Raw genomic sequence first — 23,580 nt, 5'->3', positions numbered from 1 at the left:
AAAAAGATTTGAGACGATTCGAGATTAATCCAAATGTGACGAAAGAGCTGAAGGATATTAGAAAAGAAGAATTTTAAGATTATTTCCAAAAGTGGAACACACAATTTTGATATGTTTGTGCATCTGGGAGGTTATAACTTACAACTAAAGTATATTTTGTTTTATGACGTCAGTCTGCGTATTTATTGAAAAGGCCAAGATGAAATGGATTAATAAAATAAATAAAAAAATTGAAAAAAATATATATAAAGCGAGTCTTTCCTATTAATCTCAGATTTTACATCTTTAAATTTCTTTTGTAAAAATAGCACACAAAAGATAATTTAAAATTATTATCATTTTGATAAAAAAAACTTCGTTTAAAAATGTGACAAAACCCGTACGTGTAGAGTTCCTACAAACGCTGCAACTTTGCCCACATGATGACCTTGTTGTAATGACGTAATCACTAGTGGAAATTTATTCACATTTAGCCTTATCAGACACGAAACTTGGAATTCGTTTCCGCATTCGTAATTTTTGTATTCCGAATTAGAAGTAGGGGTTTTTTAACCGTTTTTTAATTCAATAATAAAATACCAGAAAAATCATTCAATTCATTATTTTCGTTTTGCGAAATTAACTTATAATGCAAACATTTCAGTACATTAATGGAATTTGAAATATTTCGAGTAAATTAAATTAAACGTCTCCGAATCTCAAATTTAGAATACGTTAAACTACGGTATGCAGTAAGACGTATCTTTGTTTTAAATTACCTGACATTCAAGTGACTAAGCGCAGTGGTCAGCGCGTTTGGCTACCGTGCTGGAGGTCCCGGGTTCGATTCCCAGGAGGGTCAAAATAAATATGGCCGATTTTCACTCTCATATTTATTTAATATCACCCTGGACTGGTACAAGAAGCGCAGAGCAGGGCTGATCACCTTGCCTTCATGCAATTTACGATCAAGATAACACTGCGTCGCTACGATGCAGTGCCCTATGCACCATTGGGTGGGGATAAGGGTAAGCAGAAGAAGAAACTACGGTATGCAGTAAGACGTATCTTTGTTTTAAATTACCTGACATTCAAGTGACTAAGATCTAGCTACGGCTTATGCAACACCACTTATACTAAGGCCCAACACAGGTTCCAAATTTATAAGTTTTGAAGCGTATTCATTATTATGAGTGTGTTCGCTTTTTAAGTTTATAATTACTTTAATTTAATTATTGAGTGAAAATTTTAGGCAAAAACATTTACTCTTTGTTTCTATGGGATTTTTTATGTATATTTATGACGCCGGTCATTTTGTTGTAGCTGAAAACGCGAAATAAAGCATGCAAATGGATTGAAAATATATCTATAAAATGTAAGCAAAATCTGCGTTCGAACTCGAAATTACGAGATTCTGCGTTTGGAAATACAAATAATTGTGTTTATAAAAAACACCTGCTATCTCTTACAGGCATGAGTTTCCAGGACATCGCAGCAATCACGTTTTCCTATTTACCAGACCACTGGTTTGGTAAATAGGATAATCCTGGTCCGAGACCAAACGCCATCTGCAGTTGGCCATCCATAACGACAAGCAGCTGCTCCCCAGCGCAGCGCCTTGAAGACCGTTATTTTAGGTGGGTAATTAATTTTTCTCTCTTCTACCAAACATATTTCATTTTGTCTATGGTTACTTTGATTTTGTCTATGGTAGCGTAACTGGATATTTTGTATGCTGTGGTGGAAAATACTAATTATCTCCTTCTAATTCCCAGGTCCGGTCTTGGTTTCCATTCGGACCCATCCATTAAAAAATAAACCTTCCTTTTCTTCTTTTAAATCTTATATCGGTATTTGATCAATCTTGTAAAGTTTTTCGCGAGCAAAAATAAAAACGATAAGTAATGCTTAAGAAATCCCTATCACTATCAGCGGGACATGTAAGTCAATGCTTACTTGTGTACACACCACCACCATGTTGATACCCAGGGTGACAGCAGCAGGAAAGTCAATAACATGTCGAGACATTCTGATGGTTCATGCATGCTTCAACGGTAGCCATATGTGCACCGTTTATGTACACATAGTTCCACAATAGTGAAGCTTATGGTTCGTGTATGAATGATTGGTAGCCATATGGGCACCTTGCATGCCCACAAATCTTTGAGTCGGTTGATGCTTAAACGGTAGCCATAAGAAACGGTGTATTCACACATAGATCAACATGGTCCATCCATGATTGAACGGTAGCCATATAGGCACCTTGTATGCACACATAGATCCAGATAGTTTATCCTGAGTCCATCCACGCTAACAGTAGAGATATAGGCACCGTGTATGCTGTAATGGCCCAGCCATTTGTCATTCGCACTTTTTACAGTCCTACCTAGAAAGTCGAGGAACTTATCATTTGCATCCAATATGTTGTCCGGCTTTGGTGCGAGATGCGTCCCATGGCCATAAATCAATACAATATTTTAGGATTCTTTACCCTAAGCAGGAGGTTTGTACAGGGTGGAGACTAATGCTCCATGAATGTTTTTTGAGATGCCATAAGGGCACCGTATACAGATACATAGATCCACTAGGTTTATGCTGATGGTCCATGCATGCACAAGTTATATGCTGACGGTCCATGCATGCCTAATGGGCACCGTATATATATGTATACACTGCTGCGCAGGGCACATAGCTGCACAAGAATGACGGCCTGTGAATATTTTAAAGGTGGTCACAGGGGCACTGTATATCCCCATACATAGGTACACCGTATATCCCCATACACACCAGATAGTGCACCTGCACCTGCACTAACTGGTGATTGTCCGTGAATGCATTAACAGTAGTATTATGGGCATCGTATATGCGCACATGACTGCAGAGGATGGAGAACTGCTTCGCGACAGCTTTGTGGCTGGCCTTCCAAGTATGCACACATTTCTGCACAATGTCGACTTAGTTCGTTCGTGAATGCACGACTGGTATTTTTGAAAAAAAACATATTTGCTTCTTATTTTATACCTGTATTAATTCCATCTACATTGGGAATAACAGAATTTAAACTATCTGTCTAAAAGGTCAACAATAATAATTCGATTCTTTCCCGGCAGGAAATCATAAATGACGATTGAACAAAATACTTTGTAAACAGATTACTATTTAAAGTCATTTATAATATTTTACCAAGAAGGCATTGAGTCATACATATTAAAAGAAAATTTATTTGATGTCACCGCAGTAATTCTTAAAAATTACGCTAATTTTAATACAAAATTAAGTATATTAAAATATGCTGGCACAAAGAAAACTTATTTCATATTGCTTATATACATTTGGAATGAAAATAGTAATATAATTAATAACGGTCACCTCAAATTATTCATTTTTTTCACACCCGAATGGTACAAAGGGACCAAACGCAATCGACTTTTAAAAAATATTTTATTTTATTTATAAATCCTTTTGAACTAACTCTTTAATTACTCACTTGTTATACTACTCTATTAAAATAGGTTATGATTGATTTACTTCGAAAAAAGAAAAATCCGTATTGAATCCCCTCTTTTCCAGTATCCATGTCGTATAAACTCAGCTTATAGCACTTCTATATACCAAATGACATCATTTGCAAAAGAAAGATGAATGATTGAGAATTCAGTCGAAATAAGATCTCTCAGTGCGACAAAACAATGTATGATAGATGTTCAATGATGAAATAAGGAGCGAATGCAGGTAGTAACGTAGTCAGATCACGAGCTGGAATAATCGGTGGGTATGTATGAGATGTATATAAATAAAAGAGAAGATTTTTTGTAAATGATAGTGTGGCGTTCTATTCTCTCCACCTACCCCTGCGGGGAAGCGGCTAGGCAGTTAGTTTAGGGCTTTAAATAAAGTTTTTATCCCCGCCATAGGCTTTTGAAAATTTTTACTCGGCCCGTAAGTGTCATGAGCAAAGCGCTAATCACTATTCTTGAACTGAAGTGTTTTTTTTATTAAAAGTAGGCTTATAGTCAAGACCATAAACATTTATGTAAGTTTATTTTTTGTTGACCCGATGCTAAATATGTCCCTAGATTACAAAATTATCGTCGCGAGTTCGACCACCGCCAATTGACGAAGGTAAAAGTTATTCTACACTCGTAACAAAAGAATGGTTTCATAGAACCTATTAAAATTATGGTTTTAAAAAAACTATCCAAAATGTATATTTAATTATTTGTGATATAAAACAATTTCATTCAATTTTCGTTACATTTATTTCCTCATATTTGCATTCTAACGCTAGTAACAGAAGAATAGTTTCAGAGAAACTATTAAATTAAGCTTTTAAAACAACTTTCTAACATAAAGTGTTATTATTTATGATAAATGGCATGATTTCATTTCTTTATGATATGTGACTTTGTTTTAAATGTTTATAGTGAATTAAAAACAAAGTAACATTTTAATATTAAAATTGGAAAACCACAAAAATAGTGCTTCAAATATAAATTATGATTTTATTTCATTTTCCTAAAAAAGTTATTGATTCATTTTGTTTCTTCACTCGTAACACAAGAATGGTTTCAGAGAAACTATTGAAATTAAGCTAAAAAAAAACTAAAAATCTAAAAATATAGTTTAGAATTATTTGTGATGAATAATATAATTTTATTGAAAAAAATATTCATAAAATTACGAGAGTAACACAAATTTTTGCTTAAAACATTATATAATTTTTCCTAAGAATAATTACAATCTAAATAAGTGAAAGATTTCTGTTCAGTGGTAAATAAGGACAAACTTCTAGATTTATTTCTAGGTTTGGTCAAATGGAATCCTTAAAAATAAACAGTAAATAAAGTCGACATGAAAACTGTCTTTGAATGTTCAGAAAATATTTAAAAATCGGTGCTTATTAGAAGAAAACATGTATATTTTTGACCATCTGCGTCTCAGATTTATGTACGCAAATCATTGTGTATTGCGAGAAACTAACATTAAAAATCCTGGCGTTTGGAATAGCATTTTTAAAATATCGTATCTAAAAATTTAAGTGTCACTATAGTGACACTAAAAGGTATTCCTAAGCGATTTCGAGTTATTGTGTTAATCAAAAATGGTAAAATGTGTAAAATATCTAATTATGTATGTGTAGTACAATGAAATTTGAAAACGACTAATTGTCTTTTAGGAAGAAAAAAATAGCCAAAAGTAACAATCGCGTCTTTTTTATCTTTCACTCCATCTGGGAGTAAGAGTTTTTTTCTATCAGTTGCTCCAAGTATATGTTTATGAAGGCACGTGTCTTGTCGTACAGTGTTTATTAAGGTACTTTTGAAGACTCGAAATCGTTGACAGATTGCAAGGAATGTATATGAAATTACTCTTATCGTTGGTTGCACGAAAATAAATGGCGGGCCAATTCAAAATATTGCGTTCACCTTGATCATTAAAACTAAATATTTATTAGCTTGTGCCGATCGCATCCAAGTAGGATGCGATCATTTTTTTCCGATATGAGTCTGCATGTGCCGATTCAATTTGCTCTTTTCCCTGCAAGTATACTGACATTCCGTACAACTGAGAGGCTTCTCGTCCGAGTGGAACCGCATGTGGTGCTTCAATTGAAATTTCAACGAGCACTTATACTCGCATTCGGTACAAGCGAATGGCTTGTCGAGCGCGTGCGTCGTCATATGGCGTTTGAGCTGAAATTTCAAAGAGCAAGCATAACCACACTCCACACAAACAAAAGGTTTCTCGCCGGTGTGGGTCAACATATGACGTCTCAGCTCGTATTTTAACGAACACGTGTACGAACATTCCGGACAAGCGATTGGGCGCTCTCCGGTATGAACGCTTAAATGACGCGTGAGCTGAAAGTTAAACGAGCTAGTGTAATCACACTGAGTGCAAGCGAAATTCTTCACTTTTGTGTGAGTGATCGTATGCCGCGTTAGCTCAATTTTGCGCGAGCAGGTATACTCACATATCGAACAAGCGAAGTATTTCTCTTTGGTGTGAGTAATCATATGCCTGGTCAGTTCGTTCTTCATCGCGCATGCGTAGCTACATTCAGAACACGAAAAAGGTTTCTCGCCAGTGTGAGTGAACATGTGTCTCTTCAGTATGAAATTCAGCCTGCAGGTGAAATCACACAGTGAGCAAGCGAATGGTTTCTCACCGGTGTGAATGCTCACGTGCCGCTTCAGCTGGAATTTACAAGAGCAGGTGTAGTCGCACACCGGACAAGCGAACGGCTTCTCGCCAGTGTGCGTGAACATGTGTCGTTTCAGTGTGCACTCATGCTTGCAAGTATATTTGCACTGCGCACACTGGAGAATTTTCGGCTTGGAATTAGCCGCAGGCTTGTCTTTGGCGCTTTTACTCCCGGACGATTTTGGTTTACGCGGTTTTTTCTTCTTGGTTTTGGGTCTATCGTTCTGTGAGTCTGGAAACGAAGAGAATCGTCATTAAATCCGATTTTACTGATACGGCGATGATACATTGAAAATCTTTACAATACTAATTTATATTATTTATTGATTTGGCATTAACTTTATGGAATGACATGTTGATAATTAAGATTTCAACAATTATATTAGACCATACATTGAGTTATATTTAACACGACTAGTCCAAAACTACAGATGTTTTCATCGACAGGTGATCACAAAAACTAACGAGCAAAAAATCGTAAATGGTAGAGAAGGGGGGGGGGGTTTCTCTCATAAAATGTGATACATAATAATAGATCGAAACTATACAATATTAATCGAAGTTTTTCGTATTCAAATTAATATAAACTATCCGCTCATGAGGTGATTTTTAACGAAAACGGCGCTATGTAAATCACCCAATATATAAATAAATAAGGAAGACAATAATATAATTACCAGAGTCTTCATCATCCATGGGCTCTTTCTTAATGTCATTAAGGGTTATTTCGATGCCGTCGCGATCCATCATTTGTTTGCGAGCTTCCTCGCTTAAATGTACCGGGACTTCAACGCTGGTACCTGGTTCGGTTTTGACTATGGACATATCTGGAGCGGGCGTCTCCTTCACATCGGACGATAGCGTTTGATCTTCGCCTTCATCGTCCGTCATAGGTTCAGCTTTGATAAATAATTCTTGGGAAGGGAGATCTTTCCCGGTGGAGGGATCAAGCGGTTTATCCACTTTCCCGGTAATTTCCACAGACTCTGGCTGTACGTCGGTAGCTAATACACCTGGACATGAGGCTTCTGGGTTAGTAATGAGGGTACCATCTTGTTCATCGACTGTCTCTGGTTCAACTTTGACTGCCACAAGAGAAAAATCCATCGTTTTTCAATTTTTCAGTTGACTTAAAACAGTTTAAACCGTAATATAGTATATTTATGCCAATTAATATGCAATTATTATGCCAATTAATACCTGCAAACACAAGTTTTTTAAAGAACTCAACCCTTGTTGTCGAGTATTTTAAATCTATGTTTAGTCCCTTGACTAAACATAGATTTAAAATACTCGATAATATCAGAGCTAAACACAATATTTATGAAAAAGATACATTTAAATTGAACACAGAATGTGCAAAAGAAGGTATTCAGTTGACAAAAATTGATGAGGCAATAGGACATAAAGACCTATCGGAAAATGTAACAAGACGAATAAGATAAATAAATGAGCTATGTGACAGATCTTGATTGATATAAGATATTGAATCCATGGTGTCTATTGTATTGTTGTACAAGTATCTTTATATTATTTTGAGGGATCAACTTTATTGATTTATTTTGAACTATAAACATCCACTATCATTTTTAAGACATACAAACTAAATATGCTATTAATCTTTGTACATAATAGGCAAGGAAATTTTTCTAAGGCAACTAATAAATATAACAGAATATTTTAAAAAAAAGATATACTTATTTCATTACAAAGTGTTCAGATTCTTATCTACTTAACAAACTTACGAATCAAAGTACAAAACGGTAGTCTGAATATATTGAAGCATTATCTTGATCATTAGATATTACATAAAGATATTCACGTCAATCCGCTAAATATCCTGATACCATTGTCATAGTACTTTAACAAATTGCAGACGTTTGTGGATTCTGCCAATAAAAAAAACCTTTGGTGACTACGAAAAGCGTGGTATTTGAAATAACACAACAACGTTTCAAATTTATTCATCGCTAATAGCTAAACTATAAAGTAAAATGACAATCGAAGTTCAAAAACATCAATTTTCAAAATATCACTTAGACAGAAGTATAACTCTATATTTCTGAGGAAATAATGCCATATTAAAAAATATATATATAGTTCCTTTGAGTTTGTAAAAGAAAACCTTCAAAACGAAGTTCGCGCGCTCCTCTACATGTAATATAATTATAATTCAAACCGTCGGTTAAAGTCAAATACAAATTTTCTTGGTATAAGTTAGTATAGGGTGTACAAAAACTATTTCTCCAAAAAATGTACTTAAAACTTTTGGATTTTATTTTAAATTTGTCTGTAATGAAATTCGTACAAAATAAAAGAGCTATACCCTCTTTTTTCCGGGAAAATGTCAAAATATATGTAGGAGCAAACGCAACTGTCAAATTTAGCGTCCGGCCACGGACCACAGACCACAGACAAGATAGAAGGCTAGAATCATAAGCTATAGGGTTAAAACATAGAAAAATGATAAAAAGTATAAGTCATAGACAATAAAATGTCCATATAACTTCCATCAATTGAAAACATCTCCACGAAATCTTTAAAAAAAATTACTCTACACACACAATCATTTTAATTTCCAAAAGGGAAAAAATCAGAATTTTTTGTTGAGTACCAGAGTGTACTCGTTATTTTGATTCGAGTTCAAACGCAGACTTAACTAAAAGGGAAGGGTAAATATAAAATACCCATAGAAATAAATTATCTTCTTTTTTTATCAACCGTCTTTCCACTGCTTATGTAGGCCTCTTCTATTTTTTTCATTTTATTTTATTCTTCTATTTTTTTCTTATATTTATTCTTTCTATTTATTTCCATTTTTATTTTAATATGTAGGCCTCTTCTAATTTTTCCAGACTCCTCGATTTTGCTTTTTCGATCCACTAACTACTACCCGCGACGGGGACCATCGGCCCATCTTTTCTGGGACTGGCCCGTTCCCCTCTTCATAGCCCATAAATGGGCTACCACCAGAGCCTATCAATTCTCACAAACTTATATAAGAAATGATATAAACTAGTTTTGGTTTTAATGACTTTTTAAAAGACATCTTTATATTTTTTATGAAAAATCGTGCAACAATTATATTGTTTACATCACATGTATTGTTGCTTGCCACTAGGTACCTGAGCTAAATGACTACATATTATATGAAACTTACTAGTGTGATTGGTGGCGGCATCACTCATTGCCAATTTAAAAAAAAAATACAAAAATATTCTAACCGTGTAATTCTTTCTTTTTACCCCTATCCACACTCAATGGTATATAGGGCACAGCATTGTATTGTCGCAGCGTCATCTTGATAGTTATTTATATGAAGGCAAGATTTCCACTTCTGCGCTTCAGGTACCAGTCCAGGGTAATAAAAAATAAATATTACAGTGTAAAATCGAGAACATTTTTTCCCCCTTCCTGGGTATCAAACCCGAGACTTCCAGCACGGTAGCTAAACACGCAAACGATTACACCAAAGAGGTAAAAGTATTTTGTTGCTTCCAGTCTTCATATTTTTTAACTCGTTATTTGTCATATGTTTTTTATTTTATTTATTTATTTATTGAACGGCTGAAGCCTTTAAAGTAATACATATAATACATATATACAGTATCTAATACAAAAAAAAAATTAAAAATACACTAATGAATACACTAATAGAGAAACAAAAAATCTTGTAACAAATAGTCTTATAACATAAAATCATAATTAAAAAATAAAATAACAAGTAGTAAGCACTAGTAAATACACGTCTCCTGCAAACACTATCGGCGAGCAGCAAGAGAGAGTGAAACACAACGTTTTAATTTATCCATTATAACATGGAGAAGAAATGCTGAGAAAGTACAGATTTCAAGGACGATAACAATATATTGAATAAATCTATACTTTCAAAAGCATTGGCTAACATGTGAAGCCGCGGAATCGGAGAGAACATGGCATAGTTTGCATTATGTACAAATACTGCGAATACAGATTTTTGCCTAGTACCTCTTTGGCGCACGCTAAGCTTTATTTGGTTTAGGAGATCAGGGCTGTCCAAAAAATTGTTAATAATTTTATATAACAGAACCAGATCAGTGATTTCCCTTCTATCACTATTTTACTGTCAATTGAGTATCAAATTTGTTGAAAAGTACGTCATCCGCCTTCTTGGATCGCCCGCTGATCAGCGATCACCAGACAAGCACTCTAAGTAACAAAACGCCGTCTCATAAATGTTTTGACATTTGACTCGGGAGTATGGATCGCGCGGCTTTCCTCAATAAATTAAAAGCTGGCGTAGAAATGAACAAATTAAAAGTTGACAGGAATAAAAACAAGCATCTATCGAAGGAAGAATTGCTGCTGTTGCCAAAAGAGGTAAGTCCAACTCTCACTGACTTACCCAGCTCATTTTGAATGACTAGTAAATGAGGTTATGTTATGTTTATTTAGGTTGACGCTGATTTAAAACTGTTTCTGTATGGGTTGATACGAGTTTCCTATGTTGATTCCTATGACAAAATTAAATTTTGGCCCGAAAACGCCCTACAATTCGGTCCAATTTTGAAAGCTAGGAAAGGTGGAATTGCATTTTACATAATAAAATAACATGATAATAAAACAACTTTTTTATATATTTTTTATAAATATAAATTGTATACATATATTTAAAGAACAATTTTAAACATATTATTTTTTTTATAGAGATCCACCAAGCCGCCACCTTGTGTGTCTTGTTGGTGGAGTTCTTTTTACATACATTTTTATTGTTTTTAACCATTCTAACCTAATGTACAAACAAAAAAGAGGGAAAAAATTAAGAATTTAAAGTATTTTACAATTTTCATAGAATTGATGGAAAATTCAATGGATTGTGTCGGGTTGTGTCCCGTGGTAAGTGTCGTGGACTTTTGAGTCAGAGTTTCTTGTTTCGAACCCACTCTACCACAATTTGATACCCATTTCTAATAATCAGCCGCTTAGGCTCACAGAAATAGTATGGAATTGAAGTATTTTTGTAAATAATAAAAATACCAATGTCTTTTTTTATAATAAAATAAATCATTTAAAAAAAAAACAGGCCGTAAGCCCTACACGAAACAGAAGAAGAAGAATATTATTAATAATTGTTTCTAAAATGCTATATTTTAGGAGCTAGTGAACTTGGTGATCCAATTGCAAGCGAGCAATTTGCAGTTGAGGAATGTGATAGCAAAGAAAAATGGCGAATGCCGCGGATTCGATGACTCACAAAGGGACGGAAAAAAATCAAGGAAATTTGATTTTAGCAGGTTTATTAATTTATTTTCATAATTCGACTACACCCTATATTTATAGGTTTAGCATTAATTTCTAGAACTCCATTAACCCTTCCTTCCTGGTGTTGTGTACCGTGTACACATTGCTTCTAATAACCATAATATCTATAAATATAATAAATACAAGGCTAAGATTTTAGGTATTCCTCTATAACATATTAACGCATTGATTTAAAAAATAATATTAATAATAATCAGAATTTATCAGGTACATTGGAGATATTTTGTGAATATCGAAAACAAATTCGCGTGTAAACATGGCGTGAAGGGTGTGCGGGAACCGCGACACTATGTTCGCATCTCACTCTTGCATACTTGCACTGTGCAAGTGCGAGGAGCTCAAAGCTCATTCTCAGCCTTCCTTCGGTTAGCGGCTAGCGCCCGCGTCAGTGGCTCTTGAGCTGGCAACTAGAGCCTATGCTTGTTCTGTGAGCGTTACCAAATGATGTTTTAATGTTTTCAGCAAATAAATCTAAATTATTAAAAAAAATTAATTCATTTATAATTAATTAAGGGATCACTAGAACTTCACTAGAGACATCTATTGGTGAGATGTACTATATAAGAGTTTCAGCTTAATATAAGAGTTTCAGCTTAATACTAATATAAGAGTTTCAGCTTAATAAAAAGTTTCTTTACAGGCCCCATTAATTAAGGGGATTGCTATGAATGTCCGTATTTTTCCGATTAAAAATCGCTAATTTTTTATTGTGTAGTGACTACCCAACACCGGGACGCGCAATTTATTTTAGCACCGGAAGAGAAAGGTTAAAAACACATCATATTTTATTCATATTTTTTTGTATTTGAATTTATGTCGTGGAATGCAAAACAATTAAAAAAAAAATTAAAAAAAAAGTAAAAATTACAAGCTATTTTTCCAAACCAGTACAATATTTTTGACCATAATAATAATAATAATAAAACCCTTATCCGCACCCCAATGGTGCATAGGGCACTGCTTTATGTGAAAACAGTGTTATCTTGATCGTTTACACACGAAGGAAAGGTGATCAGCCCTCCGCTTTAGGTACCAGTCCAGGGTAATATTCAATAAATATTACAGTGAAAAAATCACTTATATTTATTCGACCCCCCTGGGAATCGAACCCGGGACCTCCAGAACGGTAGCCGAGCGTGCTGACCATTACACTATGGAGGCAGACATGCTGACCATGCTGTCTCTTTTCAGATATCAAACTCGACGTATTTTCCTGAGGATTGCCTATCTCGGAGGGAACTACAGAGGATTGGCCGTTCAGGAAGACTGTCCCGAGACCATCGAAGCACACCTCTTCAATGCCCTGGAAAAAGGGTGCCTCATAAAGTCGAGGGCTGAATCCAGCTACCACAGGTGCGGAAGGACGGACAAGGGTGTTTCGGCGAGTGGGCAGGTGACTATCTTCTAATTCAGTGCTCCGCAACCGGTGTGTTATCACTCACGGCACTCCAGTGTGCCACGGCACAAATGGAATACAAATTCATAAAAATATAAATAACAATCAGCCCATAATTAACAATTTGGCAATGACTAAAGCCTACCCCCTATTGTCTAAGGACACAACTCTAAACTTTAGACTTGTGAATAAATAAAAATAAAAAATTTAAACAAATGACAACCCGGTTTTTCTCCCTATGGATGACTAAAAAAAAAAAAGAATAACCCGCGAAGCCTCTACTTTTAGAGACTTGTCTGCAGGTAGGATAGTATGGGTATGGAAGGTAAATGTGAAAAACAGATCACACACCCAGACAAATTGAAATTAAAAAACAGTTGCACAGTAAAAAGTTCAATAAGTAGCTTGATATTTATTTTCAATATATTTCATTATATTTTTAAACTTTAAATACATTCTCCTGAAAAATCAAGTTTTTTGATTTATGACATTCTTGAAAGGAGTGAGCGACATGTGTAAAGTGATCACTTCCAAGCCTATGCCGGTCGTAATCCCTGTAAATACCCAGACTTCCATATTCTTCTTCATCAATTAGTAAACAATTGTCTAATGCTATAAAAAACGTTAATTGTCTTAAACGAAAAACTTAGTATTAATCAGCCTTGATAAAGAAGCGGTTAGCTTCGAAACTGGTAGACATTATAATTATTATAATAAAATATTTATAGTGATTTTAAAACAAAGTCACATTTTAATTATATCAATTGATAAAGAAGCGGTTAGCTTGGAAACCGGTAGACATTATAATTAAGTTATAATTAAATATTTATAGTGATTTTAAAACAAAGTTAGTCAAATTATAAAATGGAAAATCACAGTTAGTGCTTCAAATATAAATGATTAAAAACTTGTTACCGCTTTTTTCACAGGTCATTTCAATCGAAGTCCGCAGTTCTCTGACCATCGATGAGCAGCTGGGCAGCGACGGGGGCTGCTCCTCCGAGCTTCCTTACTGCAAGATCCTCAACCGGCTGCTTCCGCAGGACATCAGGGCCGTCGCGTGGCTACCGGCTCCCATGTCTGACGCTGGAGAATATTACAGCGCAAGGTGATATTCATTAATATTTACAGTTAAACCTCTATCTATCGTTCCTTGAATAATCGTTTTCCCCGGTGTGTCGTTTATTTCTGCTACCCCAAATTCATTTCATACAAAAATAGATTGCATATCGCTCACTCCTTTCAATAATGTCATAATATCAAAAAACTTGATTTTTCAGGAGATCGTTTTTAAAGTTTGAAAAATTAAAAAAATGTATTAAAATAAAACAGTAAAAATACAAATGGGATCACAGATTATTTACAATGCAAAATTTAAATAAATAGGTTCTGTTCAGTATTGTTTTTTTTTAAAAAACACATTTATTTACTTCTAAAACTTGTATTCTTCTTAGAATTTTAACCTACCAAAAGTTATGCAGATTAGGAGGACGGTATCTTTACTCGATAGTATCTCCTTTTGTATTGACCTCTTAATCCCGCATTCATAGTTTATTTCAATAGGTCCCTTTATAACCGATGGAGGTTTCACTACATTCCGAAACCGGTAGTCGTGAAGTAGAATTTTCAAGTGTTATTACACAAAGGGAACAATTTTTTTTTTTTTTCTTTATTTAAAATTTTTTTGCATTACATAAATTCAAAAACAAAAAATATTTATAAAAAATAAAAATGAATACAAAAAAAGATCCCACAAAGGCATGGCCTGTGTGTGGGTATACAAAATAAATAGTCATAGTACAGGGTATAAGGGTATAGGTTTCTAAGTATAATTAGTTAATACAAAATACAAAATACTTGACTCTCAGTGAGCAATTTTTTTTTTTAAAATCATAACTTAAACATAAAAAAGATGACAAAGTAAAAAAGTAAAAAGCTAGCGATCATGTGCTAAATGAAAAAGGAACTTAAATCTGTCTCTTTTATAAATAATCTAATGAATAATAAGGAGTTTGAAATTTTAGGAAATAGTGGTATTTGCCAAGTAAAAGAAATCTTGAAGAGATAAGGCATAGGACGCAGCAAATCTTGGTCACAACTGTCGTCAAGAAAAGGCGATTCAGTTGGCTTGGCCATGTACTCCGCATGCCTCCCAAGAGCCGCCATCATCTTGCCTCTTCTACAAGGCATCAGTTTCCCTAACACTGCTGACAATTCGTCGGCAGTTCTCGTCAGAACTTCGGGACGCAGATCTGACTTGGGAGGATGCGAGGGCATCTGGCAGCCGACAGAAAAGCCTGGAGACAGTTTGTGGGCTCCTATGGTTTAATAAATAATAATAAAAATTAAATAAGCTGTAATTCTCTTCTCAGGTTTGACTGCAAGCAACGCACATACAAGTATTGGTTCCCGCGCGGCTCCCTGGATCTGAACGCGATGTCTGACGCATGCGGCAGGCTGAGGGGATCGTGGGACTTCAGGAACCTCTGCAAAATGGACGTTGCAAATGGAGTCACGGCATTCATACGCAATGTCACCAGTGTGAAAATTGTGGCAGAAAAACCGGAATGTGACGATGACAAAGGTAATTTAATTTAAAAAAATTAAACACCTGAATATACCACTTAATGAGTTTATTTATATATACGACTAGTTTCGAAAAACTAACAGATGTTTTCATCTTCTGGTAAAAATTAAAACTTACGAAATCGTCAATTTTCAGTTGTGCATGTTTTCGGAATGCCCAGAAAATGTACTTTATCCCAGCAAAAGCGGCATATTTTTAACGTTGTTGAAAGGAGTGAGCGATATTTCAAGTGAGACATTTTCTCTTTAAATTTAGGGCAAGTATTGTGACTTATTAATGGTTTCCCTCCTTCTTTCAAACCCTTACCCGCATCCCATCAGTGCATAGGGTACTGCGTCATATAAACACACTGTAGTCATAATCATTAAAACATGAAGGAAAGGCGATCAGCCCTCCGCTTCAGGTACCAGTCCAGGGTAATATTGAATAATTATTAGATTGAAAAAATCACTTAAATTTTTTTTTCTCCCTGTGGAATCGAACCCGGGACCTCCAGAACGGTAGCCGAGCGTTCTGACCGTTACACTACGGAGGTGGACATTAAAATGTTTACTGGTGAAAATATTATTTTTTATTTAAGCTTCTACTACTACTACTACCATCACGCCATTTTTCCGCAGGGGTAGGCAGAAAGGATGGAACGCCACACTTTTCTGTCCTGACATACACTCCTCCCCTCCTTCACAACCATACATCTAGTCATACATGCCCTCCGATTACGCAGACTTTTGACACCACCAGATTTTAGGTTCTGGTTGATCTGGTTGATGGTTGATCGAAGTCTTTTTCGGTCGTCCTCATTCTGTTTTCCCGCTCGCATTCACCACATATATTTTCTTAGTCATTCTCTCGCTGTCCGTTCGCTCCACATGTCCATACCACCGTAAACGATTCTTCCTAATCTTTTCTAAGAAAATATACTAACTATGATTTTTATTTTTTTTTTTTTTTTTTATTAAAGGGATAACCCGCGAAGCCTCTATTAGAGGCTTGTCTGCAGGTAGGATAGTAAGGATAGGGAAGGTAAATGTGAAAAATACATCACAAACACCCAGACCAATCGAAAATAAATCTTCCTTGAATTTATTTTGCACTTGGCGGGAATCGAACCCGCGACGCCAGTTTAGCAGACGAGCGTCTACCCAACTACGCCAAGGTGCCTTAAACTTTATACCGTCGAACTTGGTTGTTACGAGCACGGTTATAGCGAGATCTCGGATATAACGAGGAAACATTTGTTGACATTGTGTTTATGGTTTTCTCCAAACATTTATTTCAGTCCTACAAAATTCTACTGTCTAAACTCGAAATATTATTAATAAATGAGGTAATATTATTGACTGCCCGTCATTTAGTTTTTTTCTCCTCAATTTGATGGTATACTTTTAAATGATGGTATTGTTATGTCCGCCTCCGTAGTGTAATGGTCAACACGCTCGGCTACCGTTCTGGAGGTCCCGGGTTCGATTCCCAAGGGGGGTAAGAATAAATATAAGTGATTTTTTCACTGTAATATTTATTCAATATTACCATGGACTGGTACCTGAAGCGGAGGGCTGATCACCTTTCCTTCATGTGTAAAACGATCATGATAACACTGCGTTTATAAGACACAGTGCCCTATGCACCATTGGGGTGCGGATTAGGGTTTTATATATTATTATTTATTGTTATGTTTAGGATACAGTATGCATTACTTGCTGGTACGTGCAAACGCTTTCCTCTGGCACCAAATCCGGTGCATAGCCGCAATTCTATTCCTTGTGGGAGCGGGCCACGAAGAGCCGTCTGTTATTACGGAGCTATTGGACGTCAAGACTAACCCTAGGTAAATATACACACATTGGGCGTTTGTCCACTACACGGAATTTTACCATCCGGCAAAATACTTTATGCTTAGTGAGGCGTTCATAAAAAATATATAATCTTGTACAAAATTATGTTACAGTATTGTATAAAGTATCGTAGAAAAAATAAATAAATAAATAAATAGAATAAATATTGAATTGCCTATAGAATGACAAAAAAGTTTCTAATTTGTTTTCATTTATTGCAGAAAACCACAATACAACATGGCAATAGAATTGCCGTTGAATCTTTACCACTGCGCTTTTGAATTTTTAGACGACTATGACGAAACGACTGGATCCGAATCTATATCTGTAACATCTAATTCAAATACAAGTGACAAGAATGGCATAGATTCGTTATTAAAAGGTGATATTTTGAAAGAAAACGCCGTGAAATTTGATGGATCTGATCAAGTTTTAAAAGTACCTTCAAATATAGAAAATATGACAGAGATAGCTGTTTCTAAAGCGGTTTCATCTCAACTTAAAGACATTATAATACCAGAAAACAGCTTAGAAGAAGCTGTCTTTGAAACAGATTCATGTCATTTTGTTAATAAGGTTATAAATACCCCGGGAAAAACAAAAGACAGTGTTTTAGAATTAGATTTTGACAGCAAAAACAAAAAAGCGACATTCCGTAGAGAAATTTCAATAGACGAAGATAGCTTGATGAACGATCTGACTTGCCAGGAGTTAGATAAGATTGAAGAAGAAATTAAAAATATGGACAGTAAAAGCGCTTCACAAACGTCGGAGAAGGATGCGGGCCATTGTGGTACCGGCGCTCTAGATTACGAGGATGCGGAAGGTGCTGAGGAGGGCTACCAGGCGGCAGAGCCTATGCAGCACTCTGACGATGAGAACATGGCCTTCTCCGGGAGGGTTGAGCTCAAGAAGGACTGGTGGAAAGTGGATCTGGAAGATTTGGCGATAGTCATCAAGAATTTTCAGACGCAGTGGACCAAATCAGCTATCCAGTAAGTATATTTTTTTGGTAGTAGAAGCAGAGCAAGACCAAGGAAAACTTGGCATGATCAAGTATTTCTAACTAATTAACCACTACAAAAAATGTTTAACACTTGCGATTTTTGGTCAACCCGAATACTAACATGCATTAAAGGTTGCAGCACAAACATGCGTCACGAGCCGAGGTTGAATGCATGTTCAACCTCGGCTCGTAACACATGTTTGTGCTGCAAAAATCGCATGTGTTAAACATTTTGTACACAAAAACTACAGTTTTAAGTGTGCTATGGTAGTGAAGGGTAGTACTGTTTGCATGCTGTGGTAGTGATTGTCCTGACGAAGAGACGGGTACGTCTCCAAACTGGTAGACATAAAAATCTCGGTGAGTGGTTATATACTAATATTACTAACATTTTTGTAAAAAAATAAATAAGTAAAAATGACTGACCACAAAGTAAATGCTTTAAATATTAACTCTTACCACTCTGTAGGCCAGACATTCTGGCCCGTATGATTCTAGTAGGCAGCTCCGTGGGCCACAATGTCTGGCCCGGCGCAGGTATAACTTCAATCACTGATTTCTCTATCACCCGAGTATATTCTACCAAAAAATGTTTCAGATAAATACAGTTCATCTTAATTAACATGGTCAAACGAATTGCCCGACAGTGTCCCAAAATTATAATAATAAAACCCTTATCCGCACCCCAATGGTGCATAGGGCACTGCGTCATATAAATGCAGTGTTATCTTGATGGTTTACACATGAAGAAAAGGTGATCAGCCCTCCGCTTCAGGTACCCAGTCCAGGGTAATATTGAATAAATATGACAGTGAAAAAATCACTTATATTTATTTTACCCCCCTTGGGAATCGAACCCGGGACCTCCAGAACGGTAGCCGAGCGTGCTGACCATTACACTACGGAGGCGGACAAAAATTAGAGAACCAAAATATTTATTTTAATGGTAGATTAATGTCGCATTTTTTTGATCAGAGTAGCTGATCAGTTATGAGAAAAAATGGTCAGAGTGGAAAGGGTTAATGATATTGAGAATATTTTACTTTCTGTTTTAGAGCATCAATGATAAGGGACATTATCGAAGATTTGGAGAATCTTTACAACAAGGAACTGTCAAGAGTGTCGCAGAATGCAATCTCTCAGGATTTGGTAGTCGGCAATCAGAAATGCCTGTTTCTGCATCAGAGTGACTGCATGCTGCAAGGAGTCACTCCCAGAACTTACCAGCCGCTGCTGGGAAGAACTACTTGCGGTAAGAGAACTACTTGAACAACAAACTAGACAAAAAAATCAAAATCTTTTAGTACACAACCGTGATACACGATTTACACACAACAAAGGTTTGATAGTCCCAAGAATTAACAATAAATATGGGAGTCCAACAATGCAATATATTATAACATACAAACATTTTTAATTTGTTGCCGACGGAGGTCAAAGGCAAAATAAAGGAATGGGAATGGGATCAAGAGTTAATTTTAGGAAAATTGTTAAATGGTTATATTCTTAATTTTTCTCTTTTTTGTTTGTATAATTTAGGTTAAAATGGTTAAAAACAATAAAAAATGTATGTAAAAAGAACTCCACCGACAAGACACATAAGGTGGCTTGGTATTAAATAAAATATTTTTAAAAAATATTTTGAAATTTTTTTAAAATTATGATTTTAATAAATGTAAACAATTTATGTTAAAAGAGTCAATTCGGTCAACAAATGTCTATATAGAATGCTACAGTGACCTTTTTTACCTCACAATATAACACTACCAACTGGGAAACAAATATTTCAATAACCTCGCTACAAATATATCCCGCCAATTGCAAAATAAATTCAAGAAAGATTTATTTTTACGAGCCTTTAACCTTTTTCACTCTGACCATTTTTTCTCATAACTGATCAGCTACTCTGATAAAAAAATGCGACGTTTTTCTACCATTAAACTAAATATTTTGGTTCCCTAATTTTGGGACACTGTCTGGAAATTCGTATGACCATGTTAATTAAGATTAACTGTATTTATCTGAAATATTTTTTGGTAGAATATACTTGGGTGATAGAGAAATCAGTGATTAAAGTTATACCTGCTGTGGGCCAGACATTGTGGCCCACAGAGCTGCCTACTAGAATCATACGGGCCAGAATGTCTGGCCTACAGAGTGGTAAGAGTTAAAGGTAGAGGCTTTGCGAGTTTTCTTATTTTTTAAAACACACAATTTATATAATTATTTTTGTTTTTTAGAGAGCTTGGAGAATCGGATTGAACATTATGTCAAGAAAAAAAGGCTACGGGTGTCTTCAGATTAAAAATATAAAAAAATCGTTATTATTTATGTAATCTTATACATGAAAACTTTTATTTTGTAATATATTTATGTCCAAATCCTCAGATATCTATTTTACTAATGTTTTTATACATGTCCAAAATATAATAAATATATTTTTACTGTAACTATGCTGTTTTTTTTCCTCATGAGCAATTTTAGAAAAACATTTCTTTGTTTTCTCATAGTCTGTTGTATAGTGTGTTGTCATAATGTGCATTCAATTTTAATACTTTGAATTCAATAACTGGATGCATAAAATAAAGAATAACTTTTGTAAAAAAAAGTATATGTTTTATGTTATTATTATGTTAATTTTAGTGCTAAGGCAGGGAAGATTCTTCGAATAAAGGAGAGATTTTTTAAATGTCAAATCGGGAGGAATCTGCTAGATTTTATACCTTAATTATCAAAAAAGGTTTTAACTTAGTCGTTCCTAACCTCTCTTGATTTATTTTAACCGGAGACGATACAATAAAGCGAACGTTGGCGTCAGAATTTGAGACTGGCTGAGGCGATATTTATATTGTATCATAAGATCCGGTAACGCGATGTGATAACTATAAGTTATGAACATATCCCTTTACTGAACAATTTCGATGTAGCGGAAAAAAATAAATAACAACTAACCCCGTTTTTATTAACTAAAGTAGGGTAAGTACTTTATCAAGCTATTTATATGATCAGTATATAACCATAGTAGCAAATAAAAAATATAAATTAGTTCTTTGTTTGTTCGAAAAGCGTCGCTACCTGCGGCTGTCAAACTCAGAGTAGAAAAAAAACATACACTTTCCGGGGGCTCTGCGATCAGCTATATCGATTTTTTGTTAAAAATAGTTTTTTTCCGCAAAAACTCTCAAATCTCGCGGTCGGTCTTCGTCCGGAACGTCGGAAAAATGTCCCCTCGCGTCGCGATGCCCGTCTTTTACTCATAATCGAGCTCAAATGTGCGGCGAAACTGGCGGCTGGTCATCTGTCAGATTTTTTTCTCGCCCGTGAAAAGAATTGATAGGCAGTGTAACCGTTTTTTCCCGGCAAAGTTTTGGTGGAAATCGTCAAAATGAGCGCTATAGCTCAGCAGGAGTCGCTGGTCAAGGAGAGCTTGTTCGAATTCGTGACCAAACACATCCCGAGTGCCAATTTAAATGTAGTCGACGATATAGTTTTGTCTTATGTCATTTCCATACTCGAGGAAGCCTCCCAGGACCCCTGTTTCGATGTGGAAGGTAAGCGAACTCAACAACACAAACATTTATACGGAATTGATCATGTATTTATGCATATTTTGTTATTGTGTCCATGTCGAAGATTCGGTCTTTTGTATATCTCTACATACATAAATAATTTATTGCCGATTTCTTCGAGTTGTTTTCAAACAGATGTTCGAAAGAGGATTTTTTAAAACCTTTTTGGCTTACATTACAATGTTAATTTTCGACATAAACCCTGATTCTCAATCGTCAAAGAGGAATTCAATATTTTTGTTGAAATTACCATATTGGAGCAAAATTGTTCAAACACTGCTTTATTCGCGTAGGCCAATTCGGCAATTAATACTTATCATTTAAAATTGGCTTTGGAGACTTAAGAACTACTTTTCCTTTTAAAATCATGGCAATGTAATTTGGATATTGAAAAATAAATTTACATTTTTACTACTACTACATATTCATTTATTTGTTTATTTGAAAACCAACAGAATATTTAACAAAAATAACATAATATAATAAAATAAAAAAAATAACATTCCAATTAGAGGTTTTTACTTAACCTTTTAACCGCGTTCACTTTGTTCCTGAGAGATGCCCGTGCGCGGCGGTATTTCGCCGTTTTTTAAATCATTACTTTTATCATGTATTTAGTTAAGAAACGATTTATTTTCCTAAACAAAAACGTTCAATGGGATTCATTGTGTCTTTTTGGTACTCTATAATACACGTGTGTCACATTATTCTTGAAATATATCGTAATATAAACAAATTAGATCGTAACATAAATAAATCAAAGCACGCATCGTGTGTCACTCTTACCCACTGGCGATGCGTAGCGTCGAGAGTGAGACAGATATAGGGCATGATTATGGGGCGGACTAATTACTGACCGCAATAAAAATCAGGGATCTGTTGTTTTATTTATCCTTGTGATGTTACAAATTATTAGTCAGATATTTCAACAGATGTCATAAGGCCGAGGATTGACGTATTATTTTATCCAAAGTTCCACACCATGAAAAAATCCCTCCAAGTTGAACTGAGGTTGGAAACTTGGAGCAAAGTAAAAACACATACGGTTATGTCAGCCGCATACGGGGAATGTTTTGTGAAAACACATACGGTTTAGCGAGCCGCGTGGATCCGGTTAAGTAATCTAAAAATAAAAATAAACTGTCATGTACATAAAAGTATAACTTTATAATAAACTTACATTACATGTTTTTATCAAATAATAGAATTTTTCTTTATCAACTAGTCAAATAGACATCAACAATATTTCTCTTAAACGTATTAAAACTATTAACTACTGCTACCATCACGCCGTTTCCCCGCAGGGGTAGGCAGAAAGAATGGAATGCCATACTCATCTGTCCTGACATACACTCCTCGCCTCCTTCACATCCATACATCTAGTCATACATGCCCTCCGATTACGCAGACTTTTGGCACTGCCAGATTATAGGTTCTGATTGATTGTGCCAAGTCTTGTTGGGTAATATATCCAAAATAAAACTCGGTTTTTGTTGGATTGAATTCTACATTTATTTATGTATATTTTAATACTCGTCGTCTACGTGTCACGTATTAAAATATACATAAATAAATGTAGAACTCAATCCAACAAAAACCGTGTTTTATTTTGGATATGTTACCCAACAATTCAATGTGGAATTCTACCAACTGTCTGCAGTTACGATAAATATGTGCCAAGTCTTTTTCGGTCGTCCTCGTTC

The 23,580-nt window shown here is 35.2% G+C and overlaps 2 protein-coding genes across 2 annotated transcripts; one reads left to right on the top strand and one right to left on the bottom strand.

Moving 5' to 3' along the window:
* Positions 1-4,611: 4,611 nt before the first annotated feature.
* LOC148308954 (uncharacterized) lies at positions 4,612-8,593 on the bottom strand. The gene is made up of 3 exons (XM_088260831.1): positions 8,510-8,593; positions 6,861-7,383; positions 4,612-6,415 (listed from the first exon to the last, which is right to left on the bottom strand). The coding sequence occupies exons 2-3, from the start codon at positions 7,288-7,290 to the stop codon at positions 5,466-5,468; spliced, it is 1,380 nt and encodes a 459-aa protein (XP_088116957.1). The 5' UTR covers positions 7,291-7,383; positions 8,510-8,593; the 3' UTR covers positions 4,612-5,465.
* A 1,800-nt stretch (positions 8,594-10,393) lies between these two features.
* LOC148308953 (uncharacterized) lies at positions 10,394-20,916 on the top strand. The gene is made up of 9 exons (XM_088260827.1): positions 10,394-10,542; positions 11,317-11,456; positions 12,676-12,877; positions 13,810-13,988; positions 15,253-15,464; positions 17,148-17,295; positions 17,524-18,297; positions 19,364-19,560; positions 20,549-20,916. Exons 1-9 carry the CDS (start codon positions 10,423-10,425, stop codon positions 20,611-20,613), a joined length of 2,037 nt encoding a protein of 678 aa, XP_088116953.1. The 5' UTR covers positions 10,394-10,422; the 3' UTR covers positions 20,614-20,916.
* Positions 20,917-23,580: the final 2,664 nt, after the last annotated feature.

This window comes from Brachycentrus maculatus, unplaced genomic scaffold (genome assembly GCF_059751285.1).
Source record: "Brachycentrus maculatus isolate JH-2025_06_01 unplaced genomic scaffold, ASM5975128v1 h1tg000143l, whole genome shotgun sequence".
Taxonomy (NCBI): domain Eukaryota; kingdom Metazoa; phylum Arthropoda; class Insecta; order Trichoptera; family Brachycentridae; genus Brachycentrus; species Brachycentrus maculatus.
This window is presented reverse-complemented; position numbering and strand designations above follow the sequence as displayed.